Source organism: Vidua macroura, chromosome 9 (genome assembly GCF_024509145.1).
Source record: "Vidua macroura isolate BioBank_ID:100142 chromosome 9, ASM2450914v1, whole genome shotgun sequence".
In the NCBI taxonomy this organism is placed as follows: Eukaryota; Metazoa; Chordata; class Aves; order Passeriformes; family Viduidae; genus Vidua; species Vidua macroura.
Genome location: NC_071579.1, coordinates 31161851 through 31184129, shown reverse-complemented (window position 1 = coordinate 31184129; position 22279 = coordinate 31161851). Strand labels below are relative to the sequence as shown.

The 22279-nt window shown below is 47.3% G+C and overlaps 1 protein-coding gene and 1 long non-coding RNA gene across 2 annotated transcripts in view; one reads left to right on the top strand and one right to left on the bottom strand.

Moving 5' to 3' along the window:
• Window positions 1–12280, bottom strand: part of CACHD1 (cache domain containing 1) — an 87565-nt gene extending 75285 nt beyond the window's left edge. Inside the window, exon 1 of the mRNA XM_053985412.1 lies at window positions 12074–12280. Coding sequence (XP_053841387.1) covers window positions 12074–12280 — 207 coding nt within the window. The remainder of the gene's footprint in view (window positions 1–12073) is intronic.
• A 298-nt stretch (window positions 12281–12578) lies between these two features.
• On the top strand, window positions 12579–14135 carry LOC128811600 (uncharacterized). The gene is made up of 2 exons (XR_008438398.1): window positions 12579–13032; window positions 13968–14135. It is a non-coding gene; the product is annotated as an uncharacterized LOC128811600 (long non-coding RNA).
• The last annotated feature ends 8144 nt before the right edge of the window (window positions 14136–22279 follow it).

Genomic DNA, 22279 nt, shown 5'->3' with positions numbered 1-22279 from the left:
GCTCAGGAAAACATGGAAAAGAGGATTCAAGCCCTGACAGTGTTCCTGCACCAAACATGATGTTTTGAGGACACTGGAATTGCTGCTCTGGCACATTGGAAACAGAAAGTTAATAAATAAATAATAGAAATAATAGATCAGATCTTGCTGTTACGTCATGGATCAGGATGAGCTGCTGAGCTGCTCTTACCAACACCAAAGCAGTGAACAGCCACTTTATCCTCTTTCTCCATCTTTTGCCTCCCTTTCCTTTTCCCACAGGGGCTCAGCATCTCCTGAGATTCCAAATAACTAAGGTAGGTATAGACTCCTGCCAGCTTTGGGAGGGAGAAAGTTATCTTCTGTCCACAAAAAGGAAAGAAATGTTTTTTAAAAAGTAATTTAAAAAAAAACCTCTTTTCTTTCTACATCATCAAAGCAAAAGCAGAAGTTGAGAATCCTCCCCAGCATGGGTGTGGCTGTGGGCCAGCTTTGCATTCCGGGCTGTGCAAACTACAGCTTGCTGTAGCAAGGTTTCTGCATTTTAAATATATTTTTAGATTCAGGGCCTGATGCTGACACTGGCTCTAACTTCATTTCTGAGCAAGGATCCCAAAAAGGATCCCAACAGGCTGTGAGTCTATTTTCAGGATTAAAATTAAATGTCCTCTCCCAGCAGCAGCAAAACTCCAGTCCAGCTCCTCATGGGACCAGGAGGAAGAGCGGATGGTGGCAGAACTGCCGGGGTTTGTCGTGCACACCGTTATCAGCTGTGTGCTCCATGCAGCCACATCCCTGCCAGGAACGGAAAATCCCAAACTGCTCTGGGTTGGAAGGGCCTTAAATCCCAGCCCATCCCACCCCTGCCACGGCAGGGACACCTTCCACTGTCCCTGGGTGCTGCCAGGGATCCAGGGGCAGCCACAGCTGCTCTGGGCACCTGTGCCAGGGCCTCACAAGGAACAATTTCCTCCAAATATCCCAGCTAAACCTGCTCCCTTTGGGTTTCAAGCCATTCCTCTTTCTCCTATCCCTCCATGCCCACATCAAAAGCCCCTCATGGATATCTTCCATCAAGCACAAAATTCCAGGGGATCTGGTGGCATCCTGTTACTTATTCCCTATTGGGATAATAATAATAATAATAATAATAATAATAATAATAATAATAATAATAATAATAATAATAATAATAATAATAATAATAATAATAATAATAAATGTATATAATGTAGAATGAATGTAATAATGTATATAAAACAATATAAAAATAATAATGTATATAAAAACAAGATGTAATTATGTATATAAAACCAATAATGCATATCAAAATAATTATATATATAAAAATAATACTGTTGGAGAGGTCCCTGCCACACCAGAGCTGCCACCAGGCCACCTCAGCCCTGCAGAGTGTGCAAGTGCCCCGGGCAGGGAAGTGGCCTCCAGCACTCCAGTGGCACTGGGAAGCAAGGAGACAGGGAATGGCAAAAATGGCAGAAAACAAGCAAAGTAGAGGCCAGGAAATGGTGGAGTGACACAGGAAGGCAGCAGAAACCCAGCCCTGCTGCTCCTGGCCCTGCACTGGCATTTGATGTATTGGCAGAGTTCGGGATCCAAGGACCTGGACAAGAAGGGACATTTTTTGTAGCAAAGTTGCAGGAAGATGTGGGTTAATCAAAAACAGGGAAGAGCCTGGGATGAGCCTGACCCACACACTGCACCTGCACTGTACATTGAGAACAGCTCTCTTTACAATTCCAAAGATCCCAAATGAACCCCTTCCTTCACTAAATGTTTGAATCACTATTATCCCTTTCCCTGCTTATTTTTCCTCCCCTTCATCCTGACTTTTCAGGCTCTGTGAAGCCATCCAGACAACACACACACACGCCAAGCAGGTCTGACATTTCCAACGAGCCTTCCCAGAGCAGCTCTGCATTCATTTCATCCCCACCCCACATCTTCCCTTCCCAAAATAGCTGCTGCACCTTTGCTCCTCAAGGAGAAATCCACCATTGCAAGCACTGAAAACCATGGTGATGGATGCTGGGTTTCATTTATTTTTGGAGGCCGAGATTCTATTCTTGGAAAGGCAGGAAAAAGCAGCATTTCAAAGTCTGAGGTTACAATTGCCAGAATATACTTTTTTTTTTTTTTAATGTATTTCTAGACTTTCAGCCAACCACTTGCTGAATAAATACATAAATAATGAAGGGGGAGGCAAAATTCTATTTATGTGACATCACAGTGAATCAATATTTTAAAATTCATGAGATTGAATTTCACACCAAATGAAAATAAACAACTGGTCATTTCTATTTCTATTAAACAAGTTATCTCCTATCATGGCTATGTTGGAGTTGCTTTAATTTTGGCTTTGCAGCCAGTAGTTTTAATGGAAATACAGCATCACCAGTATGTCAGTATTTAAAATTTCAGAAACCAAACACAACTTTTGGAACAAAATTCTGTGTTCCCAGTGGTGAGCTCAGCACAGCAGAGGCTCCTCTCTGCCAAGAACAGCTGCATCATCAGTGAGCTGAATTTAACAACTTCGAGACCATCAAGCACATCCATCAAAGCAGCTCCTGAAATGATCTAGGGATTGTAAAATAGCAGCAGAATTCAAAAGGAAGAGCCAGAATAGGATAATTTATAATTATAGCTTGATTTCAATCAAAAATAAAAAATTAAAGAGATTTCTTGTTTGCCCCAACTGCACTAATGAGAAGCTTGGCTATTAGTGCCATCAGGTTTGGGTTTGCAGCCTCCACCTTGGTGAAGCTCATCTGAAGCTAACAAACTCTCAGAAGGTCACAATTTCCATCCTCCTCCTGCAATGTATGTAAATATTAACTTTCTTGCATTTTTTAAATCAGAACCTCCTTCAAGGAAGACACAAGAGACTGTGTACCCAGGAATAAGATTTTCTAATTTTAATCACACAGATCAAAGACTGAAATTTGCAGTTTAAAACCAGGTGCCTGACCACAGCTGCCTGATGTGACAAACAAGCATCCTCAGTGCCTATTCCTGCCTGCTCCAGAAAGTGCACTTTTGCCTCTAAAATGTTGTGTGCAGCTGAACTCCACCAAAACAGACCAAAGGGAATAAATCCCACATCACACCTGGCAGTCCTGGACAGCCACTGGCAAAAGGAATCAAAGACAATTCTGGAATTCATATTCCAGACAATTCCTTGGGCAAACAATGTGTCCAAGGAAGTTGAACTACCTACAGCTGTAGCTTATTTAAATTAAATATCCTTTCATTGTTAAAACTGCTAAATGTATTAACCTCAAATTAAAAACACTTCTGTTTTTTTATCCTTCAGTGCCTTCCACACCACACAAAAATCCTGTCTCCAAAATATTGGTTTGGCCCCTGTGGAGTACACCTGTCCACGAGGGCTTGACCAGATTGTTGCCAACTGGAAATAGAGAATAGAGGGGGGAAAAAATGCCTTTTTTTTTTTCTTTTTTTTCTTTTAGCTTCAGCTTCCAGTAACAAAATACAAACTGCAATTTAGGATCCATGGAGTGGAAGTGGCTTTTCCTCCTCATTTCACACTCCTTGCACTGATGGGAGATCCTGCTTCTTTCTTATTCTCCCAATAGTCTTTTATCAAAAGTCAGAAATCCCACACAATTTCAATATTGGAGAAAAGAGGAAAAACAATCTGTTAATTCACTGACCATGAACAAGGCAATAAAAATATCCTGGATGTGACCTCCTCCTGCACCCACCTCCCATCAGCAGCTGCCCCTGGGCTGGTTTGCAGTGGACAGGCGACCACTGAAAGCAAAATTTACTTTCTGGAAAATTTACATCTGCTCCCACAAAATGCACAATTCCATAGCCACGCCAGGGAGCTCATTGTAGGGTATTCCCAAGAAGCTCTCCTGCCTTCCAGCACATCCAACACCTCAGCAGCTCCTTCAGCCCCAAAAGCCTCACACCACTCCTTTTTCTCTTGCAGTACAAGTCCATCACGACCACAATCCCAGTTCCCAGGGTTTGGGAAGCACCAGGAGCTGAGCCATCCCACACTGGAGCAATCCCACCCGACACCTCCAGGAATGGTCCCTGGGCAGGAGCAGCTCTGCTGGCACCCCACAGCTCTCCCCAGCTGCAGCACTGCTTGTCCCATTCCCAGTTTCTCATCCACATCATGTGGAGAGAGGAAGGACAAGGAATCATCACTGGCAGGGAGGGCCACAGAGCTGATCCCTCCTGGGAAAAGTGCTCTGATTTGGATAAATCCCACACCTCGTGCTAACTCTCCATCCATTCCAGTGCCAAACGCTGCTCTGACACTCCTGCCCCACACAGTTTGGGGTTCCTTTCTTTTCCAACAAATAAAAGGCTCTCCTGGCTCTCCCTGTGGCCTTGCCAAGGGCTGGGAAGCCCTTTCCAACCCTGGCTCAGAGCCTGCTCCTGCTCCAGGCAAACAGGTTCCCACTGCAGCTGTTTTTGGGAGTCTGTCCCCTCTCCCCGCAGCCCATCACCACAAACACCTCCCCAGGTTTTGTCTGATATGAGTCCTGAGGTGAAGTACAGCCCAAAAGGAAATGTTTCTAATTCTCCTTTGGTGAAAGGGAGAGAAGCAGGGACTGAGCAGGGCCAGGGAGGTCATGGGAGCAGCTCAGCCCTTTGCTGTGGTACCACCACATCATCTCTGCCAAGCTGAACCTATCTCCACATGCACTCTGGTGTGAAACCCCCCAAAAACAGCACAAAAACAACCCTACCAGGGTGAACACACCAGAAATTCTGCTTAAGGCGTTCCAGCTCCTAGAAACTTTTATGGCAACTTCCAGATGTGGCTATTTTGAAGGTTTTTTTTTTTCCCCTGGACTCATTCCCACCTGTGACAAGCCTAAGTATAGCCAGAAATTCCTACAGCATCGCAGGGATGTGTGCAAAAGAAGGTCAAAACTGGACAGGAAGCACTGGCTAGACACTTCTGCAGACACGCTGAAAGGAAAATTACAGTTTTTTATCCAAAAGGTGGAAGGGGGTTCAAATCAAACAGTCCAAGTTGTGCAAATCTGTGAGCTCAGAGGCCGACAGCACCACAAAAAGCTGTTTTTATCAGCTGCTCCTGGCTGGGAAGCTGCTAATGGGAGATGTAATAGTTTGCTTTTACTAATTATTGTAATTGTGCAAATACACTTTTGCAAAATCTCTTGGGAGACTCTCCATGGAGGCAGTTGATAAAGTGACTCCATTAACACTTTTCCTGGGATTGGAAATGACTGTTCCTGATTTGTGGCACCAGGATTGTTTCAAAAGTCAGCTCAGATTTTCACTGCTAAAGCAGACACATAATTTCATCCAGATTTCTGCACAGGGCAGAACACACAGAGCACAAGAGTCAAGCAATAACTTGGCTTATGTTTTATATCAGAAAAGGAAAATTTCCACAACAGACATTGCATAAGCACTAGTGTTTTTATACTGTTTTCCATGGAAAAGAGAACACAAGGAGATCCTTTCAGATTTCACTAACACTGCATGGTACTGAACAACAACAAGCTACAGGAAAATGATGATTGAGGAATGCAGGCTATTTATATTTTTACACTTTATTCTGCATTAAACCTACAATACAAGAGCTATTAATCAAAACCTCAGCAAAAGTTCTGACATACAAAACAAAGACTGATGCATCATGTAAGTCACTAAAATTGCAATTATTAAGTTGCATTATTCATCTACAGAAAAAAAAACAAACAGAAAGAAAAAAAATCTAGTATTTTCCTATTCATCTGCATCAAAATAAACCATTCCTGGGCCATTATCCAACCCTTATCCAGGAAGTGTTGCCATTTCCCAAGCTCAGGTAGCCCCAAATCCCACTTCCATCTATGGAGTGCCCTAAAAATGGAAATAAACAAAATCTGGGATACTTCCTTAGACCTAGGCACTTCCATACAGGAGGGCACTGAACTGACAAGGCTCCAAGCATTTCTTGACCAATTCCTCCCCAAAAACCGACGAACGGAAAAAATCTGTTTATTCTTAATTCTCCCTTTTAATATACAGATAAAAAAAAAAAAACTGGGAAACACACGCACAAGAAAACTTCGTATTTTTTTCCCAGTTCAAACACGTCTTGCCTCTCTGAAAGAAGAGAATTTCTTGATGTTTTTTGACAACAAAATTTAGGTTTTTTTTTCTCCCCAGTGCCTGGCCAGGCTATGACAGCAGAGCAGCTTCTCAGGTACCAACCACTCCAAAAAAAAAAGAGTGCATTTCCTTGTGTGCCTTCCTTGTGTTATCAGCCCTGGCACAGCTGAGATCCCCAGTCACTTCCCAGGATATTTGAATTCCTGCTGTCCCAGGGACTGCAGGACCCCTGGGCACAGCTCATTATCTGCCAGCCCACCTTGCTGCTCCACATCCCAACTTTTATCTGGCCAGGCCAGCTGCATTCCCGGGGTTTGAAGTGGAATGTCAGCCTTGGCTGATGCCACTCACTAAGGACGCCCCGACCCTTTGAAGAGACGACTCAAAGCTTAATTAAAAATTCAGATTTGGTCTGCCCTTCCACCAGGACCTCTCGCTGTCTTTTGGAAATGCTTCATGGTAGGAAAAAAAAGGAGTATGTGTGGAAAAGGATAAAAAACTTGGGCTGTCAGAGAGCCTCGGATAAAGCTGCTGTAGCTGGATTCAAACTAAGGCATAATCATGGAAAACAGATGAGGTTTTGCTTTACTGGTTTCTATTCTGTAATTATTACTACAGCGCACACTTCTGCCAAATAATATTAAAATAACCCAAAAAGGCACAATCGAACACTTAACAGCCTTCCTTACTTATGGGGTTTATTTTGTATTTCAGCTTCACAAGATGAAAAAAATAGAAAAAAATAAAAGTAAGCCGTTTTTTGTGCTGAGGGTGCACAAGGTCCAAGTTTCAGAGCTGGAGGACATGGGGTTTTACACCACTTGCTGTGCAAAGTACCTCACAGTCACCACAGATTTATTTATAAAGATCCATCAAAGAAGTGAAGAAATGTGTGAAACCCCTGATTTCAGAGATGGAGAACCACCATTCTGGCATTTCAACTGGTCTGCAGGACAGCTCAAAATGGGATTTATCTTTTCGAAGTAGTAAATCCATTAGCCAGAAGACAATCCCATTAGAAAAAAATAAATAATGCCGCGTTCTGTCAGTGCTCATTTTCAAAAGGATTCAATAAATGGACAGTTCTGGCGACTCCAACTCTTTGCCATTACCCAAAAATCCTCAAAGAATGTGGATTTTTCAACCCATATAAACCCTTGGATACGTCTCTGTCTCCGTGTTGTGCTTGTCTGAGCACAATCTGTTCTTCTTGAAAAACATATGGCCAGACAAGCTATTAGGGAGATAAATAAATAAAGCACATGCTTGCCAATCAACCAGGAGAAGCCTGTACTAAGCTGTCATTTTACACATCACCGCATCACCGGATGTATTAATAAATTATTACTGTTTGCACAGTATTAATATTAAAAATAAACAGGGAAAATTTTTTTCAGATTCAAAATGCATTTTTTAAATTCCAGCCCCCAAGATCAGTAGCAGACAATGAGAAAGGGCTGTGCTTCCTTCTCAGAGTAGGAGCTAAGGATTAAGATGGCAGAGCTGCCTTCACAAATATTCGAGGCCCTCTGGGCCTACAACTTCTGTTACTGTCTGGCTGGAAACACCAACATGCATTTTGAGAGTTATAGAGGCATTTAATGCTTTTCATCTTCAAAGCATTTCTTACTCCTTTCAACTCTGCCTGCAAGTATTATATCCCTGTTTTGGAGATGGAAATGTTACCTTGCCCTACACTATCAAAAAATATTCCTCACCTCACCCAGGGCAGATTCAGAGGATTAAACCTCGCCAAAACCAAACCAACCACTCACAAAAGTTCTGATTTATTCTTTTCCTGCCTTCACCTCCCAACTAAAGAATTTCAGTTGTTTCAACCAACAGCCTACCCTGTAATTTCAGCCAGGCCAGAGAAGCCAGGGTCAGACGAGCCAGGTAACAGCAATGGTGAAACTCCACCCGCAGACCAGGTCATGCCACAACCACCAATTTAGTTATAATTTTAGTTAAAAAAGGCTCTTAACTTTTAATTAGTGCTGAGTGTCAGCTCTGCCCAGGAGAATATATTACAGGACTGTCACACAAGTACTCATTGACCGAGCTGCAGCCCTTGGCAAGCGATGCCATGGGCTACGGAGGATGCAGTTTGCTGAGGAATGACAAGAACACGGAGCTGGGATTGCACACTGCCTCCCAAGGATGCAGCCCGCTGCCAGAAGTGTTCCCTGGAATGACAGGGATGCTGTCAACGTGCTCTGGCTGCTGAAAAACAAAGCAACAGTTACAGGTGACTGTGGTACAGCACAACCCACAATCCTTCTCCAGAAGCCTCCGTCCCGCAGGAGGGAGAGGGAAGGGAAGAGATTGTGGTGAGGCTGTTTCTGCTTGATTTGGGAAATCACCTTGGGCAGAAACAAACAGATCACCTCTGCTGCACAGGCCAAAAATCCCTGTAAAGATGTGTATGTACACACCACTCGCACCCCAGCATGTGGAAGGGAAGACACAGAATATTAAGACACAGCATCATTAAGTGGGGGGTTGGCAGAACTGTCAAACAGGGGGAACAATAATCAGAGCAACAGAGAAAAGCAGACAACTGATGAACTTTCAATATTTAACCACTCCTGGAGAAAGAACACAGAGGCAGACACCCAGGAACCCACACACACTGCAGAGCCCAGCACGTGTTGTCACTAAGGGAATCCCTGGTATGGTACAAGTATCTTTATTCTAATTGGAAATTTAAATAAGAAACTCTTAAGCTGCTGTCCAACACATCCAGTAAATGATGCAACTCACGAGTTGTCACCTACACTACATGATCCTCAGCTGCTCTAGGCAGTACCATTCAAGGAATAAATTTATAAATGAAACCAGAGCACTTGCATGGGCGAGGAAACAAAGCACTCCCCAAAGGTAAGAGTCAGACAGTGCCCTCATGCAGATCTCTGGAAATAGAAAGTGGTGTGAGTGCCAAAATCAATTGCCACACTGGTGTGCCACCAGAAACCTCTCTCATCCTCAGTCTGCCTGTAGCTACTCTCTTCCAGATGAATCTCACTCCTCTCAGCAATGTAAAATTACGGGATTTGATGAGAAACACTCAGTCCTCGCTGCTGCTGGGGCAGTGCCATGAAGCACAGGTAGAAGGAGAAGGTACCACAGGAAGGAGACACCGCGCAGAGGAGAGGGAGCTCGTTCAGAGCACCGCCAGCGCTCCGGCAGAAATCTGGCTTATTTCATATCCCACAGCTTCCACGCTCGTTACTCCCTGCCCCTTCTCACAGGCATTTAAGGCTCACAAATTCCATCCTTCTCCTCTTACCTCTTCCACTTGCTCCTCTGGTGCCCGCTCTGCAGACTCCACCTCATCCTGCACTTAGGGAGGCTCCGTCTACACTTTCCTCTGTTCCCAGACTCAAAACACACCCAACCAACCTCTCACCTTCACTCTACTGAAGCATTTCCACCTGCTCCCGCACTCATTGGATGCTTTCTCCCCACCTCCAGCTCAGACCGACCCTTCCTGCAAAGCCCTCTGGTGCCACCACCTCCTGCCTGTTAGCAGGATGTGCAGATGTGGGAGCCACAGCTGGCAAGGACCAGAGCGTGGGGAGAGCACGCAAGGGAAGCATCAAACCCTGCCACCTCCTCCTCTCTGGTTTATGAAGCGAAATAAAACTAATGGCTGGATATCAACCCTTCCTCCCACCAGCCCTGATTTGGGGCCTGTCACCCTCTAAACCAGGACACCCTTGGATTTGCATCCAGTTAAAGCATGAAAGTGTTCTCACTCTGCTTCCAAAATCCCACACCTTTCTCTTCTGCAAACACAACCTGTTCGCATCATCCCAAGCATCCCCACTGTGCTGGCACCCCTCACCTGGCACCAGGTGCTCACCACCACTCACCAACAGCCCTGAACAAGCAAAAAAAAAAAAAAAAAAAACAAAACCAGGAATTCTGTTCCAGCTACACCCAGCCCTGCCTGAGCAGGCTTTGGAAATTTCAGCCCTAAAACCAAGTGAGAAGCACGGGCTGCAGTGACACATGTCATAACATTTTTTTATTCTACTGTAGGAGGTCAGCAAAAAAAAAGCTTCCAAAATGAGGGGAGGTTTGTTCCCACCGGTTTTTAATCTTAAACAGCTGTAACAATGTTCCAGGGGGGAGCAAAGGACAGGCTGGGCATTAGCGTGATGAGAGTTGAGGCAGTCAAAATAGGAAGCATATAAAAATAGAGCCGAGTATGAAAAGGGTTTCAGTTTAACTACCAGTTTCACCACATTAAATTACTTCAGGGCCTTAAATATCCAACTAATAGTAAACAGAATTTTAACACTATTTGCATCTCCGTGCACTGGCATTCAGATTGTTCCCGAGCTCAGATCATCGGTAGGATTCTTGGAAAGAAAACGTGGCTCATCCTATGGCTAATTCTTGTAACAATGTATATTTTTATGAGCTGCTTTTTCGAATACAAACCACGTTGAGGTGATCGTATTGTAATTTTTTTTAACGCCAGAAATGGATTTAGCAACGCAATTATACTGCCTTAATTTGCATTAACAGAGACTCCACCAAAGCAAAGGATTATGCTTATGTCTTTTGAGGGGAAATACACACATGCGTATGCACGGCAGAAGGGGAAAAAAAGGGACTTCCTTGAATTCAGTACATCAATAATGTACCTTGTTAAGTGAAGTCATTTAAATCCGCGTCTTCTCAGCATCAAGGACAAGAGACAGCTCAGTGTTTGCCCGGACAAAACGAGCCCTAGGAGGCCGCCCAGCACAATGATGGTCCAGAGGTGAGAGAATGCAGCCAGTTTAGAGAAGATAAAAGGCCATTTGGGTAGAGACCCCCGCTGATCCTATGAAAGTGTCTCCTTTTCAATTTGGGAGGCTTTTAAAACTGCATTTGCTACTGACCATACCTTCTCCTGAAAGCCGCCTGGGATCCGATTTCACTTTTCCCCCCCTCCAGCGAGGGTCGGCAGCCGCCGGCTGTACCGCAGGTACCAGCGCTCCCTGCAAGTCCCACCAGCCCCCGGCAGGACACCCCGCAAACAACGCACAACTCCCGGCAACGAGAACAACCTTCCTCCGAGTCCAGCATCTGAATAAACTCCTCCGGCCGCACTCTGCGGCCGGGAACCATCGCTTCCCCCGATCGCCCCGCAGCTCCAGCCCGCGGGATGCTCGGCCGGGACCGGCTCAGCCCCGAGCCCCCAGCCCGGAGCTGCCCCGGGGCACGGCGGGCTCAGCCCCGAGCCCAGCCTCGGGCCCCTCCGCGACTGCGGGAGGCGGTTTTGGCTGCTCCTATTGTGTAAACCACAAATAAAACAAGAAACTGCCCGTGCCCCGCCGCTACGGCCCCGCTCGCCTTCGGGCGAGAGGCACTGCGGGGGAAACGGGGCCGGGGAGAGCCGGGGCTGAGGAGAGCCGGGGCCGGGGAGAGCCGGGGCTGAGGAGAGCCGGGGCTGAGGAGAGCCGGGGCCGGGGAGAGCCGGGGCTGAGGGAGCGGGGCCGGGGAGAGCCGGGGCTGAGGAGAGCCGGGGCTGAGGAGAGCCGGGGCTGAGGGAGCGGGGCCGGGGAGAGCCGGGGCTGAGGAGAGCCGGGGCTGAGGGAGCGGGGCTGAGGGAGCGGGGCCGGGGAGAGCCGGGGCTGAGGAGAGCCGGGGCTGAGGCGAGCCGGGGCCGGGGAGATCCAAGGCTGAGAGAGCGGGGACGGGGCTGAGGGAGCAGGAACGGGACCGGGGAGAGCCGGGGCTGAGCGGAGCCGGGGCTGAGGGGAACGGGGCCGAAGGAAGCCGGGCAGCCCGCGCAGGGGGGAGGGAAAGTTTGCGAAGAAGAAAAGAACTGATGGAAGAAAGAAAGAAAGGAATGGAGGGAGAAAGGGCAAGGCAGGAATCGGGAAGAGCGTGTGGAGGAGGGAGGCAGGGAGGGAAGGAAGGAGTGAAAACCAGGCGAGGCGCGGGCCGGGCCGGGCCGTACCTGCATGGTGACGACCCTCAGCTCCTCGGTGGCGAGTTTCCTCATCTGGCTGGCCAGGACTTGCGCCTCGTCCAGGATGGAGAACTCCGCCTCGGCGGCGCCCAGCGCGCACAGCAGCGCCAGGCACAGGAGGCCGAGCGGCCCCCGGTCCCCCCGGGCAGGGGCAGCGGCGGCGCGGGGCTGCAGCCGCCCGCCGCCCCGCGCCATGCTGGGGGAGCGCCGCGGGCACCGCCGGCCGCGGGCACCGCCTGCCCCGCTCAGCGCCGCGGGCCGCCCGCCATGCAGGGGACGGCGGCGGGCGCTGCCCCCCGCGCCCGGCTCCGCGCTCACGGCGCTCGGCGGGCCCCGCGCTCCGCGGCCCCGGCGCTGGAGAGACACGGAGAGACGCAAACTGCGGCGCGGACGAGGAGCGGGAGCGGCGGGGCCGAGCGGAGGCGCCGCGGGCAGGGGGAGGCGTCTGGGGCCGCCGCGCTGCGGGCGGGGGCCGGGCCGGGCCCCCCGCGCCAGCCCCGCCCCGGAGGCCGCCGTGCCCCCGGACCGGGCGGGGGAGAGCGGGGACGCGGAGCTGGGGACGCGGATCGCGTTCCGGAAAGTCACCGCTCTGCCTCCTTTGATTTTTTAAAAATCTTTTTAAACTCTTTTAAAACTTTTTTTTCCCTCTCCCTTTTATTTTATTTTATTTTATTTTATTTTATTTTATTTTATTTTATTTTATTTTATTTTATTTTATTTTATTTTATCAGTGCTCAACGTCTCCTTTCGCAACCCCGAGAACGGAGGCATCCGTCCCCGGCCGCGGCACCGCCCAGCGCGGCCTCGTGTCGAGCGGCGAGCCTTGAGGAAATGTTTGTCGTGCAACTGACATGGGCAATAAACTGATAAATGAATGGAAGGAACGGCGGCAAAGCCGATCCCACCCCGTGGCACACACAGCCGCACCCCCTGGACGAGCAACACGGGTAAGACGACAAGCCCAGATACCTGGAGAAACATCCCCTTTGGGGCAGGAAATCAAGGAATCATTGAAGGGTTTTGGGTTGGAGGACTTTAAAATCCATCCAGGGCCACCCTTGCCGTGGGCAGGGACGCCTTCCATTACCCCAGGCTGCTCCAAGCCCCAGTGTCCAGCCTGGCCTTGGGCGCTTCCAGGGATCCAGGGGCAGCTACAGCTGCTCTGGGCACTCTGTGCCTGCCCACCCTGCCAGGGAACAATTTATTCCTATTTCTAATCTAAACCTAATCCCCTTCAGTTTAAAGAAATTCCCCCGTGTCCTATCCCTGTGCCCTTGTAAAAAGCTGTGTTGATGCCATGTGCACAAGCACACGGCAAGCCCTGCATCCAGTAACCTGTAGCAGCATATCAAAATCCTAGAATCACAGAATAAGTAAATTGGAAAAGACCTCCAAGATCATCAAATCCAGCCGTTAACCCAGCATCACTAAGCCACGTCCCCAGGTGCCACCTCAACTCCTGACCATCAGGAACCAAGCTGCAACATCAGGCTGTGTTAGAAAAACTCAAACAAGGAATGAATTTTGGACCTGGAGGTACTGCCCAGTGATCAACGAGCCCAAGAAGCCAAACACCAGGCCCACACAAAACACACACCCTCCAGATTTACTCTTCAGTAATTAACACTTTATAATTGTGCAGGTGTAGATAATGTTTAAATAAATCTGGCCTGTAGAGACACAATGGCTTCAATAACCCACATCCACAGTTACATTTTTTAGAGTCCTACCAGAGCCACTTGTGTCCTGTAGCAGTAAATTCCAGGATTTAGCAATTCATCCAAGCACTCATACAACCTATTATTTACTATAATCATATCCTATTTCCTTGAAATGTGGTTTCTATCTGCTTTAATGGTTGATTTTTTTTGACTTCTCCCAGGTGCTGGTGCCCACAGCAATTCCTCATCCCACTTTGTCAAGGGTGGGAGCTGGGTCAGACCTGAAACTTGCTCTTCCCAGCAGCACCTGCTGGCATCTCTGAGGGACAGCAAAATTCTCTTTCATTTGATTTTAATAAATGAAATAGAATTCTTCCTATGCAAAAGCTGCAGCAGCTTATCCTTGGCTTTTGTTCATTTAGGTGATTTATGAGCCTAATATTATTTTATATTTATACTTATATTTTACGTATTTTTAGTCAATATTCCTGAGAATCCCAGTTTAGCCAAAGCAATCCAAACCCAAAGGATGCCTCTCAAAGCTGCCCTAATTGTTACCTTGTATTTCCATTGCTGAAGCAGCCTTTGCTACCTGAAAGTCAAGGATCCTTTCTTTCCATCATGCTGAAGCTTCAGGACTTCTGCTGGAAAATCTTCCCTGGGGCCAAGTGAGAGGCTAAACTCAGCCAAATTCATGCTTAGCAGTGGTCATTTTCATGTTACATTTTACTTTATTTTATTAGATCCACCAGTGTAGGACACAAAGTTTTAGCCAAGCGGTTTTTCAATATCCTGGCTAAACCACACTTTTAAAATGTTTTATTTTATTTCTAATACAGCTGCACGTTTGAAAACTTCATATCTGAACTTTGTTACATAATTAATTATCAAATCAAGGTCACAGCCAGAGCTCAGTCAGTAGCCAGTTGCATTTGGAGCTCCAAGGATTTCCAAGTCACCCCATTCCTGCACCCCATCACAAGCTTCACACTACAAATAGACTTTTTTTTTTTTTTTTTTTTAATAAACTAACCCCAGGAAATGAATGAGGCAATTGTCCTTGGGCTTCCAAAGCCCAGGATGCTGCTGGTGGCGAGGGAACCGACTGAACAGGTTTCACATTTTCGTGCACGACCAAAACTCTTTGACTGCAGAGCCCTGGAGGCAAAGCCGGGCTCCTCCTGGAGTTCCCGTGTGCTTCCTGCCTCCTCTCTGCCTCCCTGGAGGAGCAATCCATGGAGGAGATGTTCCAGGAAGCGGGAACCAGACCCACGCAGAATTCCAACCCAGGCACCCACCAGTGGGGTGCTTCTCAATCAGCTGGGCTCGTGCTCAGTCAGTGCCACGTGACAAAATGTTGAGGGAAAGAGAGGAAAAATCTCCCCCCAAAATGCCAAGGGGGAAAAACAAAAAGAGAAGACCCCAAACTTCAGATTCTGTGATCTTTGGATGCGAGTTAAAGGTGCCAATTTAGACAATCTGATGTTTGTCACCTTCTCAGACCTGGTCCTTCAGGGCTGTGGATTAAATCTGTCTCCTCCTATCACACAATCATGGAATTGTAAAGGTTGGAAAAACCTCTAAGATCATCAAGCCCAGCCCCACTTCCATGTTCACCATTAAACCTCCAGTGCCACATCCACACGTTTTTTGGACACTTCCAGGGATGGTGACTCCACCACTGCCCCATCCAAGCCTTATCCATGAAGAAATTTCTCCTGCTGCCTAATCTAACCTCCCCTGGTGCAGCATGAAGCTGTTTCCTCCCATCCTGTTATTTTGCTTTGGAATAAACCCTGGAGAAGAGGAGGATCCCCCTAGCTTGGCTTGTGGCATCCCAAAATTGGCATGTGTGCTGCTGCAGGCTGGAGAGGGAAAGGACCCAAAGGACGAAGAGCTGAAGGCTCTGCTCTGCTAAAAGCATCAAAAAACTCAGACTGCAAAACTGAGGCCACGCTTGAAAAACATCCCTTTTTCTTTTAGAGAACATGGAAAGAGAGCTGGAGTGTCAGTGCTGGAGTGTTGGGAAGAGGAGGAACACATGTCTGGTATAAATCCCAGCCCCGTGGTGGGAGTAAACTCGCTCTGACAGCAGCACAGGCAGCTGCCAAGCGGGTCAGTCAGGAAACAGAGCAAGTGGGATGGCTCTGGAATAGCTGGAGCACACAATGGCCCTGGAGAAAAACACTGTTCCTGTAGGGAATGACTCAACGTGGCTTATTAATGGTGCATCCCCTCTGCAGAGATCAGGATATTGCTGATGGATCCTCTCCAGTTGCTCTGCAGATAAATATTTCATTTCTATTCTGAAAACTGAGGTGTAACTGTAAATACAGATCCATGTGGATGCAGAGGTCTCTTCTCTCCCCAGGCTGCTGTGCTTCCTTCACTCCCTGGCACATCCCTCTACTCTCCCAGCAAACTGGGAGCCCCACATGTTGAAAAAGTGTGGTCTGACCATTGGAAAATCCCCTTAAAAGGGGCACTTTCTTTTATAATACTGATCTTCAGGCCTGTGAGCAACACAATATACACTCCAGAAGGTTATTAGGTAGTTATAGGATAGTTTGGAATAGTAAAATTGTTCAGAATAATAAAATGGTTTGGAAGCCTCATCGTCCCTGCCCAATCCTCCTCCCAGTCTGTAGCCTGTCCCTAAACTGGTCCTGTGCAAACTGCACATCCAGAAACCCTCGTAGGGATGGAGCAACTCCCAGGCCCTCACCAAGAAAGGAACTGAGGAACTCTTTGTGGCTTTCTGACCTCCAAGCAAAGGCTAAATTTAATCCTTTGGTATAAATCCAGAATAAAAATAGAGAAAATGAAAGTTTGCATGAGGCTTCTACTTGCTGCTTTGCTGCAATTCTTGCCCTGCATCCTCTCCCAGTTCATGGGCTTTATTTTATTTTATGATCTGACCCCTTTTCAATTTGCCTTAATTTGATTGTGGCCGTCAGCACACGGGCCAAGTCTGAGGGCTTCGTTTCCCCATGTTGATTTTCATGTTTAGTTTCCCATCCCTCTCATTATGCCTCTAAATATTTCCTCTGGAAGTTACAGTTTTGTGTTAGTTTTGGCTGCAATTCTTGCTTCCCCAGTAAGTTTGATCTTTGCTCACTCCTGGGAGTTACAAGTTGCACACTGGATTAAGCCAAGGGTAGCAACTCTAATTCTTGGATTTAGGGTGGAATTCTTGGATTTAGGGTGGAATTTCTCAAGTAGCAATTGATTCACGCATCTGGAAACTGCTCCTCTAAACCTTGTTTTCTTCTATGTGGATGTGCTATACGTCAGAAATAACAGCTCCTTGAACACATTTCATTAATTGGGAAGGCGCCTGTGTAACTGCTTTTAGGTCTACACTCTTACAAGCACCCATTTTCACAAGTGTCACATGCCAGGGCCTATAAGACTCAAAACTCTGATGCCTCAGGTTTTGGCTTTTATATTTTTCACATTCTGAGCTGCTTTAGTGTGTGGGTCTGGGCTTCACATCAGGGGATGCTGAGCTCTCTGCACAGAGCAGGGACACAAAACAATTCCTGCTCCAGCTGGGCACCAAGGACAAATGACCCAAAGCTCAGGCCCAGGAGCACAAACAGCGTGGGCTGGAGAGAGAAAAACAAGCAGGATGGGAGTGCCTGGGCTAAAGCTGGAATGGGACAATGAACTGCAAGGTGCAAATGGAGCAGAGCTGATCCCAGTGAGAGCCCCCGGGAGCGCTCGTGCATTTTGGGACCATTTTGGTTCCTCTTGGCTGCAGCCCTGGCTGGGCTCTGCTGCTGCCCAAGGTGGATCCATGGAGGAGATCCTTTCCATAAATCCCTGCTTTATTCTGTGACTCTGTGTAGTCTCTGCTCCAGGGCAGCCTGCACAAGGCATCAACTCCAAGTTTTATCTCCTAGAGCAACATCTGCCCACTTAATCAGTCATTACCCTGCAGATTACAACCAGCAATGAAAATGGAAAAAATGCCTTGGTCCCCCCCTCCCTCTGCAGCAAGTTTGCCTGTGAGAGCATTCTTTCCACAGCACCATCATCACCAGATAATATATTTAATATATTTAATGAAAGCCATCACGTGTGTGGTGTGGGATTTCAAAGTGAGCATTGTGCCCAGCTGCACAGCTCAGGACTGGGAAAACCTGATGTGAGCAGCAGGGCTGCAGCACAGGATCGCTGCTGTGGGCTCTGATTTTTTTTATCCTAAATATCCCAGGGATTATGGAAGGGAGAGAACAAACTCGGAGGCTTCAAACTCCCAGCGTTGCAGGGCTGAAATGTTTAAGCAAGAGTTAAACACAGGGAGAGGCAGAGGCCATGAGGAAGAGGGAGGCAGATGAAGGGGTTGGGGTGGATGCTGGAAGTTGATGGAAGGGCCTGAGGGTTATGGTTTGCTGCTCCTGCAGGTCCCAGAGAGAGAAAGTGGAAAACAAAGCCAGAAACTTTGGAGCTTTCTGGTATTCCAGTAAGGAATTTTACAGGGATTTTCTTACCTGTCAGTTATTTGGGGTCTGGGCACAAGAACATCTCTTTCTCCTGGAAGGAAAATCACTGTTTGTGGTTTAACTATGGTGTTAAAGCAGAAATCCACAATACAGGAAAAAGAACCAAAGGGTGGCACAATGATAGAATCACATAAGACACAGCATTTATCCCAGTGTAGGAAAGCTGCAGCCCAGCAGCTTGGGGTTATTATGACCAGATGGAATTTTTTAACCTCTTGTCCAGCAGTCCTGGCAATTTCTAAGTCACGACCTTTCTCTAATCCCAAAATTACCTGGGAGAGAGCCTGTTTGGCTATGAACAGTTCACCTGGCACAGAGTGCTCATCCTGTTCTTGCTGCACCACACCTGAGCTGTGCCTTCCCAGGCTGCAGGGAAGGCTGCTGCAGCCTCTTCCCCAAATTGTGATTCCATCTCATCCCAGCTCCAGGCTGGGGAGCTTTCCTTAGCTCAGCACATCTCCTGCGTCCATAAAACACCTGGGATAACCCCTTTTAGCAGCACAGCCCCCATTTTAGTGGGAATTCCGTTGCAGACGGACGAGGTTCACCAGGAATGACCCCAAAAATTTTTGAAGGAGAAGCAAACTCCACTTGAAACAAGCTGAAGGAATTCTTTGAATCCGCCTGGTTCTGTCCTGAATCAAGACCACATGGATTATTAAGCATTTTTTCATGGTTATGGATGAAAGGACAGGCCCATGCTGTGAAACAAAGGATACAAATTTTCAATTCCCATTTCTTGATCTCTTCATTGTTCCACGGTTTTTCTCCTTCAGAGACATATTTCAGCTACTAATGGGTACTTACAAAAAGTACAGACCTAAAAGGGGGTACTGGAAAGAGCAAACATGATTAGGAAGATGCTGTCAGTGAGATTATTGCTCAAATAAAAACACTGGTTACTTGCACTTCTTTAATTTTAGGATAATTTGAAACATGTTTATAAAAATAGCATTAAATGCCTTCTGGTTTGTTTTTTTTTTTAAACTTGTTTTCAATTTCAGTGCCATTTTGTACCCTGCACTGGACTAAGGGCACATTTCCCTCAGCAGCAGATGCTCAGGAACCACACATGAACTCTGATTATATATGAGCAATACTTTTCCAGAGACTCATAATTTGGCCAAATTTGGATTTTCACAGGTGTTTCAAAGGACACATTCTTGGCCAGTGTGGCAAAACTTAACCAATCTCAGCCTCCCTCTTTTCTCAACAAAACAGCTTTGTTTTTTTGTTGTCTATAGCCTCACTTGGAGAAATGGCTGAACCTTTCAGCACAAATGTCTTGGAGCCTGAAGTGAAAAATAGCTCGGAGCTTTCCAGCACAAACAGGGGAAAAAGAAACACTACCCAGCCTGCAAACCCGGATCCTATCATTGGGAAATGGCAGGCAGCCTTGGGAACAGGCACTGCTACGGGCAAGATTTGTCATAATTCTGATACTCTAATCTCTTTATCTTCCTGCTGCATCTCTGCTTTTATCTTCGTGTTGATGCCGTGGAATTCATGGCATCGTTTTTTTTTTTTTTGTTTTGTTTTGTTTTTTCCTTTTGCTTCATGCTGGAAATTGGAATGGCTTCATTTTTATGATTTGGATGAAGCGTGGTGTGCCTTCCACGCTGTCCTGGGCTCATGGCTTGGGATGAGGTGTAATTATCCATCCCTTGGCCGGGGGAACCAGGTCCCGATGGAGCACAGAGCAGTGAGAACCTTCTAAGGGCACGAGGGGACCTGGAGCGCCACTGTCCCCACGAGATGGGGTGGATGGAGGCATTTGTGGTGACAGGGAGGACGTGAGAGCCACCCATCTCTCCTGGGAAACTGGATCTATCCCAGCTGTCCTGGCACGGGAATTCCTTGAGGTCCCTCGTCTGAATGTCCCTGCGTTTGCTGAGCAGACACTTGAGTCACGATATTGCTGCTATAAATATCCCCGTCACCCAGAGCCCCTCGTGGGGACAGGGAATAACTCCTGCCAGGCCTCCTGATATGGCTTGTGGAGCACTTTGGAAGGAGGCTGGCAGATCCTTGTCTCCCAGAGCATGCTCTCTAATTAGGCAGGGGAGGAGGCAGCATTCCCTGGGAGCCATCCCCACGCACTTGGAATTCAAATTTCCCAGCTCCAGCACACAAACAAAGCTTGGGAAGAGCTGTCAGCAAGCAGGGAGAGCGTGTGGTCTGACAGGTTCCACCAGCCTGGCGGGCTCAGGGATGAGCCAGGCATGGAGGAGGTTGGTGAGGAGCGTTCCGGGGCGTTCAGCACCCCCTGGGTCTCTCTGTCTCCATCTCCTGCTGCCCTGGGAAGTCCTTCCTGAAGTTGTGGTGATGCCTCAGGTTTTGGCTTTTCTATTTTCACATTCTGAGCTGCTTTAGTGTGTGGGTCTGAGCTTCACATCAGGGGATGCTGAGCTCTGTGCACAGAGCAGGGACACAAAACAATTCCTGCTCCAGCTGGGCACCAAGGACAAATGACCCAAAGCTCAGGCCCAGGAGCACAAACAGCGTGGGCTGGAGAGAGAAAAACAAGCAGGATGGGAGTGCCTGGGCTAAAGCTGGAATGGGACAATGAACTGCAAGGTGCAAATGGAGCAGAGCTGATCCCAGTGAGAGCCCCCGGGAGCGCTCGTGCATTTTGGGACCATTTTGGTTCCTCTTGGCTGCAGCCCTGGCTGGGCTCTGCTGCTGCCCAAGGTGGATCCATGGAGGAGATCCTTTCCATAAATCCCTGCTTTATTCTGTGACTCTGCCCAGCCCTCACAAGGCATCAGGGGCAGGGTGGAGCTCCCATCACCATCACCCCAGGAGACCCCTTTGCCCACTGGCTGCATCCCTCAGCAGCCAAATTTCCACACCTGGACACCGAGCTCTGCTTCCTCCCTCTGCATTTCCCATCCCACATCGCTTCAAATACAACCCCAAAAAGGGATGCCATTATTATATACTATTGTATTATAAGGGATTATATTATATTATATATCATTTTGGCTCAAAAAGGGCCAAAATCTGGGTTTTTTTCCTGCCTCGTGATCACTCTGCTGTGTGCTGGCATCACAGCCTGCCCATCCTCCTCCTCCTCCCTCCCAGCACATCTGGAATTCCTTCAGCAGCCAGGCTGCAACAGGATCCACACCAGAGCTCGGGAACACCTTGAGCTGGTTATGGCCTCTGCAATTAGGCAGCCAGTGAGGGGAATTTTCTTTTATGACCTTTTTAAGAATACCTAATGTGCACCTAAATAAATGCTTGAATGGCACAATCTGCAGGTAGTTACCTTTTCCATATATCCAGCTCCATGGTTTGGAATTTCACCGCTCATTAGGACCTGCAGAAGTAAAGAAAATAAAAAGACTGTTTCAAATATCTCTATCTTGCAAGATCTGAGCGTAAATGTAGGATTTGCTTTATTTGGGGGGATGCTATCAGAGTGAACCAGTGACAGGCTATAAAAAGTACCCAAATGTATTTCAAAAAATCAATATATTTGTCCTTTTTTTTGGTCATTATTTTTAAGATCACAGTGCTCCTTTGTTTTGTGACAGCTTTTGCTGCTTTTTTTTTGTATCCCTTTCCTTTAAACCCCTCCAAAACCTATCCCCTATAACATCATCACTCCACTGAGGCTACATGGGACACCTGCTTTTCTCAGTTGGAATTATTCCTGCAAATTTTCAGCCCTCTAAACCATCCTGTGGGCAGGGCTGCAAACTCCGTGGAATCACGGCCACTTTTAAGGAAAATGATTAATTTAACTACCAGCAACAGCAAGATCTGCCAGTGGAAAGGCTGGGATGCACCTAAATCAGTGATTTTTGTCATGTCACAAGGTAAATAAGAGAGATTTTCCAGTTTGATGGAAAATATGAGATAAGAACATGCTCACTTTAGACTTAACTTCTTTTTGACTGATCAAATAAGTAAGTATCCCTGAACTGAGGGAAAAAAAAAAAATCCAGCCACAGGAGAAAGTGGTTTTTACATCTGTAGTCAAACTATAATTGTAAATTCTAAATTGCTTGGCCTACCTG